This window comes from Anabas testudineus, chromosome 9 (assembly GCF_900324465.2).
Source record: "Anabas testudineus chromosome 9, fAnaTes1.2, whole genome shotgun sequence".
Classification (NCBI taxonomy): domain Eukaryota; kingdom Metazoa; phylum Chordata; class Actinopteri; order Anabantiformes; family Anabantidae; genus Anabas; species Anabas testudineus.
In genome coordinates, this window is record NC_046618.1 from 26,394,681 (window position 1) to 26,404,810 (window position 10,130).

Below are 10,130 nucleotides of genomic sequence, written 5' to 3' on the forward strand. Positions count from 1 at the left end.
AACTTCTCAAGCACAGACTTGTCTCAGAATTCCTCCAAACTTGGCCTCAGTCGTTGATGAACTGTTTCACCAGGACCCAGCGTTTACACTCATGCCTGCAGAACTTTATCACTGTGGAGCTTTGATCGCCACAGTCGACAGGATACGCAGTCTGCAAACAAACATTAGTGCCTAGCTGGAAAAGTCAGGGAGCTCACAAACCTGTGGGGTTCATCCTCATAGGAACACGAACGTCTGAACTAAATTTCCTTCCTGTGGTTGTTGAGTGGAAAACACCGACCGACCAACACAGAAAGTTGGTCGGCTGTAATATCAAAACAGTAAATGATGCTGAACAGTCGATCCTTTATTTCCTATCACTTCATTCTTTTAGGTGAAGAGATGAAGGAGGAAACGGGACTCACCTCTCTTGATGTGTTTGAGTTGTCTCTCCGCCTCGTCTCTCTCCTCCGTCAGTCTGTTGCACTGCAGAAGAAGAGTCAACGTGTTAGATCACGTTCCACAACAGACTGGATACACATGTCACTGATACCAGCAGCGTACGGTTACACACACCCTCACTGAACACCGGGGTTGTGTCTGACTCACTCACAACCACAGTGTTCAGAGACAGTTTACGCACTTAGCTGTTACAAAGCACCATCTCCCCAAACACTAATGATACCTTCATGTATCAGTCAGTATTTAAATCTCCATCCTTGAACCATGAAGCTTGAAGCTTGGAACGGTTTGGAGTTTCTGCCAGTTAAGAAATCATGATGTAGCTGAATAAGAGCAGCGGTTCAGGTTGGAGTTTGACTGCAGGGCTTTGGTATCACTTGGAAAAAGGCTGAAAAGTCATCATAGTAACACTCTCAACTTAAAAAAGCAGACATGTACGTTTGTTTTCTGGTTTCAAGAGTGATAAAAATAGATGACTCCCAAAAACCCACCTATTTCAAAGGATCTGGAAATGTTAGCAGCCTACTTCTGTGTCTCAGGAGACCAGATAAAGTGTGATACAAGCAGATTTCCTGCTCATCATAGATATTCTCTATCTGCTCTTCTCCATCGTCTAAAAATACTGCACGTCTTCCTAATAACACAGACAACCCTTCACTTTTCATAACAGCACAGGATGACTCTTCCTGTTCCTGCTGACTTGACAGCCGCCTGTAACACTCTATGTACTCGATTTCACATCCACTGGAACTGATGTAAATTTCCCTTGTTGTGCTATATTTAGGATGAACAGCTGTGGAGAAGCCTGCTGATGTTGGAGGGATGAGACCTGGGTGACAGCAGCAGCAGCTCTTTACGTCACGGCGCTTAGTGCAAAACCTGCCTTCAACACTCAAGGACAAACTTGTTTGATTCATTCTGACTCTTTCTGAGGTGGAAGGACAGTTGTGATAAAATAGAGGGACAGTAAATCACTACGTGTGTTCTGGACGGGAACCTTCAGCTTATTTGCTCATGCACAAGATGAGGTGACTGAGAGTTTCTTTACGACGGACAATCAACTCCTCTGGTCGGATCAACGGTAGAAAAGCTAAACAACCCGTTCTTTACTCACACTCACCCCAGCCAGTCGAGGCAGATGGTCACCGGGCCTGAGCCTGATTCTCCTGGAGATGCTGTTCCACTAAAGGAAACTTCTCCTCACTGCTGCTATCTAGTGTTTAACCAAGGAGGGTTTGCTCGGTTCTTTTCTATAACCCTGCACAGTGTTCACCTGACTGTGATGATGGTGATTTGGTCACCATCATCACAGGTCTAACCTCAGTTACCCAGAAATGCATTTCTGGGTAAGTTTTATTCTTCATGACGTTTCCTAAACTACAGTATATTTGTATATATGTATTTGTCATTTTATTTTACACCATTTCATGTCACACACGGTTTGTGTTTAGCTGTCTGACCGGAACCTGTGGGTCTTTGGTCTTCAGTCAATAAGTCCAGTGTGATTTTTAGGAGTAATAACAGAAGATAACTTGATGAGAATGTAAAAATTAACAGTTAAAATTTCAGTCTAACTGAAACAAAAGCGACCAGTTTTCCAAAAAGGAAGCTGAGGCTGAGGCTGAGCACCTTTCACAGTCTCTCTTCGTGCAGCAGGAAGCACTTGGCCCACTTTCTCCCAACTCTACCTGCAGTCTCACACACTGTCAGCTCACATTTCCCTGAGGAGCACAGTGAGGGCAGCAGGTTCACCGGAGGTATAAGAATACATTTCTTCAGATTCAACAAATACACGTAATTCTCCACATACAGTACTTCATACATCAGATCCAACAGGCAGACATTTGCTACTCAAGGGTTTTTCAAACTGTCAGTGTAGTTCATCAGAATTGAATTAAATAAAAACCAGCAAGAAAAACATGGACTGGTCTGCAGCGAAACACCATCCAGAGATGCACTGCGGGTCAAACCACTGTGATGGTTCCAGCTTGTTCAGTGTGTTTTAAAATGATGGCAAACACATTGAAATATTTAACCACTCACAATGAACCTGCCCCCCCCCCTCGTTAGCAGCAGCAGTAACATGTATTATATAGAGGACTCCATTCACTTTCTAAAAGCTTGTGAATAAAGTTCAGTCTTCAAACAAATTCCTTATATTGACTTAACGTTGATGATACTGTGCTGTCTGGTAAGTTATCGTCCAGTGTTTTTAACTGAAGTGAGACACCTGCTGCCATTTTGATGCCATTTTACGAGACGCCATCTGCCAAACAAACTGTACTTCCTCAGGGAGAATTCACTTGAATGATTGATAAAATGCGAATTAACTTCTCTGTGATTCTAGGCTCCGTATTATTATTATTATTATTATTATTATTATTATTATTACTGTTCATACTGAATAGCAAAGATTCTTTGTTTTGTGAATGAGCTGGTTCAGGTGCGTCATCAGGTGGAGTGTGGCACCTCGGTCACGTGGTGGTTGTGGTGATTAGCTGACATGTGACCACCTGAGCCACAACCATTCACTGAATGAAGACCATGAAATGCAGCTGAAAGCCATCAAAGGCCAAACTGTAAATGTAGGTCAACAGGCACACACACACACACACACACACACACACACACACACACACTCTTTTTAACTCAGCCTTCAGCAATAAGTTACCGTCGGTTGTGACTCAGTGGGTAGAGAGAGGCAGGGTTGTGGGTTCTAGTCCCTCTTTGTGGGACGTACGAAGGAGCGAGGAACCTACAAACACTGTGAAGGGTCAGTTCTACAGTTATGTCACAGTATAAATACATGAAGCAGAGCAATACAAGAAATACATGTGTAATGTGTGAAGGTTGTTGGGCAGAGCTGCTTTGAGGGTTCAGGGTTCAGCTGCCTCGAGCATGGTGGAGGAGATTAAAAAGGACTGGATTAAAATAGAAGTACTGAAACATATTCAGCTCAGAGGGTTCAGGTCTCAGGAAGAAGGAGTCCAGAGCAAGGCAAAGGTCCTAGACCTCTGCAGATCATCGGGGGGGAGCACAGCACAAACCAACACTGGGAAGATTGAGCTCAGTTTGCAACTGAACAACTGGATAAAGCAAAGCACTGATGAGTTTAGGGGGATGATGTTGTCCTTGGAGGTTAAAGGGTGGAGCCACTAAACACTGATGGTGCGTTCACTTCCCTGCAGCCTCATTCACTACAGCAAAGCACAACTGGAAGGTGTCTGGGATTGTAGGAGGAGGAAAAACCTCCAAGAGCTGCTGAGGGAAAAATACAATCAAATCAATAAACCAGAAAGAGCTGGACTCTGAATATCAGAGCAGAACTGGGGCGAGGTTTTATTCTGATTATTAACATCAATCAGCTCCAGTCTCTTACACTCAGCACATTTCTCCATTAAAGAGAAAAACCTCAATTATTCCTCGCTCATGAAACCGACAGAAAATGTAAAGGTGAAGTAAAAGAGCTTTAAAATGTCTCGGCTCTGTTTCAACGAGGAGAGGAGCGAGACATTTAGGGAGGGGTCCGGATCTGATGTCTACAATAACCTCCAGGAGAAGCCGGCCGGCGAATCACACCGGCGGAAATCCGCCTGCAAAACGTCCCATCCGAGGGCCAGAGCCGCTGGTTTGTCCACAATTCAGACACGTTACAAGCTGAATAAAGTGAACTAGAGGCAAACATGTTGTGTGGCTTTACCTCGGACTGCATGTGTGCATCTCTGTCCTCGCATCCCTCCATCGGCGCGGTAGCTGAGCACGGCAGCATCTTCAGGAAGAGGGAGACGATCTTCCCACTTCGGTGTTTTCCTAAACAAACTGGGAAATCTGCCACAAATAGACGGTTTCTTCTAGCAGCACATGTCTGGATCACGGCCCATTATCTAGATTTCTGCTTCTGAACACATGGGATGGAGAGCAGCTCGGTGGTCCTCCTCCTCCTCCTCCTCCCTTCACCGTCAGCATCATCTGGTCCCCGAGCCCCTCCTCCCTCTTCACAGACCAAACATCAGTTCAGCTGATGAATCAGCCTCTGTCTCGTTTTATTTAACATTTGATTCTTTTATTTTATTTCCCCTGTGAGTCTGAGGCCCAGAAATAATCACAATAATCACACACGGTTCATATTTGACCCTGTTAACCCCATGAGGAGGAGATGCGTTCAAATACTGATGAAAAATCTGAGAGAACGAGCTCGCCGTGAGACCAGCGTTGCATTTAAGTCCCTTTTAACTGCATTTGTCGCCTTCATTCCATTTTCTGGTTCATATCTGACCTGTTTGTTATTCATTGTTTGAGAAACCAGAGCTAACATTAAACGACCACCTCAGGGCGATGTGTGTTCCTGTAAATTCATTAAAAACACTGTGTGTTTCGTGCAGAGACCTCAGTAAAGGTCACCGTTTGACACTGAGCTCTGTGGACACACTGGGTTTGTTCAGGCTGCAACAGCGACATGTGTCGACGACGGTTTGTCATCACAAGACACTTTATCTCAACCATCACATCAGAAAATAATGATAAGCACAGTTATGATAAAAAGAATAAAGTCCAAACACTATGGATTAAATGCCTATACAATCTAAAATAATATATCATTATATAATATATTGTTATTTATATATTTATTATTATATATTAATAAAATTCATGTATTATGTTAAACTAATATTGAATTAAGTATTTACTCTTTTTCCTGTATTTATTGAAATACTTCTATTCTACATATTTACGTTTTATTCATATTACATGCTTCATGTTACAGTAATCACGCTGTTCTATAATAATATCATATAATAATATCAATAATAAACATTTCTCACTCATTCAGCTGCTCTGGAACAATCTGACCCATTTTCCCAGACAGGGCTCTTTTTCACAGACACCGTGAACGGTCAGTGAACGCACCAGCGCACGCTGCTCACGTGACCCGGCGTCATGTGACCGTCCGGCCCGGTGTGACGGAGGAAACACGGAAGAGGATCCGCTGAGAAACGCGCCCAGTCTGGATCGGTCCTGTTCCTCGGTTTGTGTCGGAGCGTTCAGGGACCGAGGATGGAGAAACTACCGTGGACCGTGACGGTGGGTTTGGTTGTAGCTGCAGTTTTCAGCCAGGTGAGCTGCAGATCGTCCTCGATGAGGAGAGTCACCAAAGCTCAGGTGAGATTCACACCTTCACACCTCCAGTGGACCCCGTGAGCTTCTGCTCACATCGACTTTAATGTCTAAACCAGGAGGAAAATATGAATTCATAAAAACATGTGGATTATTAATCAGTAAATCAGGAACTCAGCTCGGAACTCGTCTGTTTTATTTCTGTTAAGTTTCCAGGAAGTTTCTGCATGTTGTTGCTCCAACATCATGTCCTCCCACTTTACTTCTATTTCTACTACTACTACTAGTACTACTAGTACTACTACTACTGCTACTGCTACTAGTAATACTACAGCTACTACTACAGGCACTACTACTACTAGTGCTAGTGCTGCTGCTGCTGCTGCAGATAACATATAATATAAATACAGGGATTTATTTACAAGAGGAATTATGTAACTGAAATGTGTGAATAGGTGAAAAAGAATAAGCGTGTGTGTTAAAATATTTTTAACCAGTACGAACATATTGTAGTACTATAAGGTACAGTACGTAAGTTTTAGATTAAACGTTCACATACTCCACTCAGAAAGGGATTCCTCTGAGTATTTGATCCGGTGCTGAACCGTCTTGGTTAGGGTTAGGAGCCTTTAGTTAGTAAAGTAAATGTTAGAGCGACACGCTGGAGAAGCTCCACTATTTAAAAGCAGAACGGATTTAAAATGACTGAACAGAGGAGCAGAGATCTGTGTGTTGTTGAAATGAAATAAAAACTGATTGGAACCCTGTGTGTCGTGGACAGGTTCTGGGTTTTGACTGGAAGAACTGTGGACAGACTCAGGATCCTGCTGTGCTGAAGAGTTTGGAGGTGTCTCCAGACCCAATCAACATCCCTGGAGAACTGAAGGCCTCTGCCTCTGGTTCCACCTCTGTCGAGCTCAGCTCCCCCCTGGCTGTGAGTCCAGCACCTGTAAAACACTAGACTGGGGTTAAATGTCAGTGAGGTGATCATTATCTGTCTCCTGTGCTGCAGGGCGGTCAGGGCCATACACGCAGGATTACTGCACAGTGACATGAGTATTTCATGTAGTGCAGTGGGCAGGTTGTGGTCGGTTCCTGATCCTGTGATCCACATCAACAGATCACATTAAGGACAAATTAAACTTTGTTTCATTGATTTTAGAACAGAAAGACAGAGAAAGATTGGAAAAACTCCAACAAGAGAGTAAGAAATCAGCTCTGACTTTTAAAACTCCTTTAATTCTTGGAGAGTTTTTGGTGCACAGGTTTCTAGTGGTATTCTCTAGGCTTGAACTGTTTGCTCTCATGAGTACTTCCTGTTTGCTATTAAAAGGTTGTCAGAATGTTTTTAAATGACTCAACACAGCAGTTTATCTCTGATCACATGCTACAGGATCAACAGAGTCATTAAACCCTAAACTTTGAGCTCTGTTGTCTCTACTTCATATCACAAAACCATCTGTGCTGAGTTATTTCTTTTACTCTGCAGTATAAATGTTACCTGAACATGTTTTTACAGTGTTTATTGTTGGTGCCACAGTTAATATTACAAACTGTTTCTGATATTCTGAACCCCACATGTTGTTGCTGTTGCTGTAAAGAACGATCTGACGTCCAACCACAGATATTTATCGTGCTCATGTTGTGTTGCTTACATCACAGACTCAGAAGGAATGTTTAGTTTTTCTGTAACTAGTTTAAAGTCAGTAAACAAGATCATGATATAATGTACTGTCAGCTAACACTGATGAGATGAACCCTGACTACTAATACTCAGAGATACTGCAGGTATCTGCACTGTGTGTGTGTGTGTGTGTGTGTGTGTGTGTGTGTGTGTGTGTGTGTGTGTGTGTGTGTGTGTGTGTGTGTGTGTGTGTGTGTGTGTGTTGATCATGAAACTGCTCTGTTGATTCTCCCAGTCTCTGTGTAATCACTGTAAACAAGTCCAGAGGCTGCAGGACGTCATTTCAAACCTCATTTCAATCTTCTCTTCAGGTGAACGTGACTCTGGAGAAGGAGGTGGTCGGTGTCTGGGTGAAGGTCCCCTGTGTTGAGAACCTGGGCAGTTGTCATTACAAGGACTTGTGTGATATTCTGAACCAGCTGATCCCACCTGGTCAGGACTGTCCTGAACCGCTGCACACCTACGGGCTGCCCTGCCACTGCCCCTTCAAAGCTGTGAGTGGAGTTTGAGACTCTGTCATTGGTGGATTGATGCCAAAGGTGGAAATAATGGAATGAATCCACATATTATTGGAAGAAACTTCTTTGTTTGATGGAAACACGTAGAGCACAAACCTCCTCCGAGGCTACACAGTCCTGTTAATTAGTTTTTTTATAATCTCCATTAAAATTCATAGATTTTCTGGAGGATATTAGACTTTTATAGTAATGGAACCTTTCCTGGAAACAGACGTCCGCTGTCCCAACTCACTCTCATATTACGGTTCATCCACAGATCTGTTTGGCCCACTGGCAATCAGTTAATGCAAATCACTAGAGCCTCAGAATATGAATAGAAACCTGAAATGATGTCTAATATGGCCTCTTTAAATGTAATATGTCATTTGAAGACATAAACCTGTTTGACATGAGCTCATTCAGTGTGATAACAAAGACGACCTTCTGGGTTTGATATAGCTCCAGTCGGGCAGCGTAATCTTAAAGGGTTAATAAATATTCATAAATAAAATAGTCCAAGTATTTACTGTTACAGCTCGATACGTTTAGGAAACTAAGAAGAAGTTCAAACTGCAGATTTCCTGTCTCTGAATGCCGTCTGACCTCTCTGTCTGTCTCTCTCCCTCCTCAGGGTTCGTACTCTCTGCCTCAGTCAGACTTCTACCTGCCCTACGTGGACCTGCCCTACTGGCTCACCAATGGGAACTACCGGGTTCAGGGAGTCCTAGGCAGCCAGGGCAAAGAGCTGGCCTGCCTCAAATTGTCTCTGTCCATCCACTCCAACTGAAACCAGAACTGAAACCAGTCTGGAGATTGGAGGTTGGTTTAGTGGCACATAAACATGATTGTGAATTGGAAAACGAGTGCAGAGAGAGAACAGAAACCTCTAAACCTCTAAACCTCCAGTTCGGCTGGAGAAAGAAGAGAAGTCAGCTAAATTGTACAGAAACGAATACATGTACAAACAGATGTACGTTTAATTACAAAGAGATTTTAGGTCTTTTAACCATTTTTATTGGGGCCAGTTTGCATGAAATCAAAACCTTTTCCTGTTTGTTCAAATCCACCTGAGCCAGTGAGCAACACAGTTTTTAAAGTACAGTAACTGATCACTTCACCTGCTGCTGAGCGACCACGATGCTTCGAGAGCTGAGATCTCATTGAAACGTCCACCTCAGTTTAAAGCTCCTCTCCAAATGGAGGTAGTGAAGAAAATCAAACTTTTGAATCTGATTTTTCTTTCTCCAGTTTAACATGAACGTGCTTTATTCTATGCAACTTGGTTCCCGGGTTTTTTTATGTAGATGTGGTTCATTAATTGCTGCATCAACAAGAAGCTACAGTGCAGAGGGAGCTGCTCCTGTTCTTATATCAATCAGTTGTTTTGCTTACTGCTCTTTTTTGTAATGAAATGCTCATTTTAACATCTGTAAATTCTTTGCTGTGGTGATTCTGTTTATTACTCTGTCAGTTTTTTTAATTTATCTTTTTTAAATGGGGATAACGTTTTCGAATAGCAACTGGAGGTTTGTTTAATGTTGTGTGCCTAATGGTAGCGAGCCTGTGATGGATATTATTTGATTTGAATTAGATCTTTATTTGATTATGATGGATTTTTTTACTCAGTTAGTGCCTGATTAGATCTTTGAGAAGTGTTAGTGTATCGACACATGCTGGAATAATAATAACAATAAGACAATGAACAAGAGGAGGAAATAAATCAGACACAGTGGGGGAGCTCACAGGGATGTTAGTTAATGATCATTTTGTGAAACTTTTAATAGTTTGTTTCCTAATGTGTTGATAACTGATGACAGAGATCCAATTGTTCTTATGATTAGTGACACACAGTGTACACTCTAATAAACATCATTCCTAAAATTGTGTTTTCATTTTCCTGTAAAGACACAGAAACAGTTTGATTCACTTTACACCTCATAATTAAAAAACTGATTCCAACATGAAGAATCCACCTGGTGAAGTACGAAGTCTCACTCATAACATTTATTGATTAACTTACTGAATTTAACAGTAACACTGAGATGAAGTGGACGATCACAGTCTTTACTCATTCAGACACCACAGTAAAGTAAAATGCTCTTGAAACCTTTTTAACAGACTAAATACACAAACCCTGTAAAACAAGCAGAACTGTCTGTTTGACGGACAGTTGTCGGCACAATTTAGAGAAGTTTGTGGAGTACCACTGTTCACAGGAAGCGTGAACTTAGAAGTGATGGACAGGACAGGAGAGGAAGTTGTGTGAGTTAGAGGAAGTAGCTCTTCCTCATCGAGCTTTCACCTAAGCTTCAATGCTGTTTCATATCCGAATGTGTTGAATGTAGATTTATTTCTCTTCTGTACAGTTCAGCAGAGCACGAGGAGTCTGGTCA

General features: G+C 42.4%; 1 protein-coding gene across 1 annotated transcript; it reads left to right on the plus strand.

Moving 5' to 3' along the window:
- Window positions 1–5,392: 5,392 nt before the first annotated feature.
- Window positions 5,393–9,618, plus strand: LOC113151228 (ganglioside GM2 activator). Its single transcript, XM_026344146.1, has 4 exons — window positions 5,393–5,601; window positions 6,338–6,490; window positions 7,552–7,734; window positions 8,369–9,618. The coding sequence occupies exons 1-4, from the start codon at window positions 5,497–5,499 to the stop codon at window positions 8,522–8,524; spliced, it is 597 nt and encodes a 198-aa protein (XP_026199931.1). The 5' UTR covers window positions 5,393–5,496; the 3' UTR covers window positions 8,525–9,618.
- Window positions 9,619–10,130: the final 512 nt, after the last annotated feature.

Bases quoted from the DNA above. Each gene is read 5' to 3' on its own strand.
- LOC113151228 (XM_026344146.1), top strand. From the start codon at position 5,497: ATGGAGAAACTACCGTGGACCGTGACGGTGGGTTTGGTTGTAGCTGCA. The intron at 6,491-7,551 runs GTGAGTCCAGCA...TCTTCTCTTCAG, and splicing joins AGCTCAGCTCCCCCCTGGCT to GTGAACGTGACTCTGGAGAA. The intron at 7,735-8,368 runs GTGAGTGGAGTT...CTCCCTCCTCAG, and splicing joins GCCACTGCCCCTTCAAAGCT to GGTTCGTACTCTCTGCCTCA.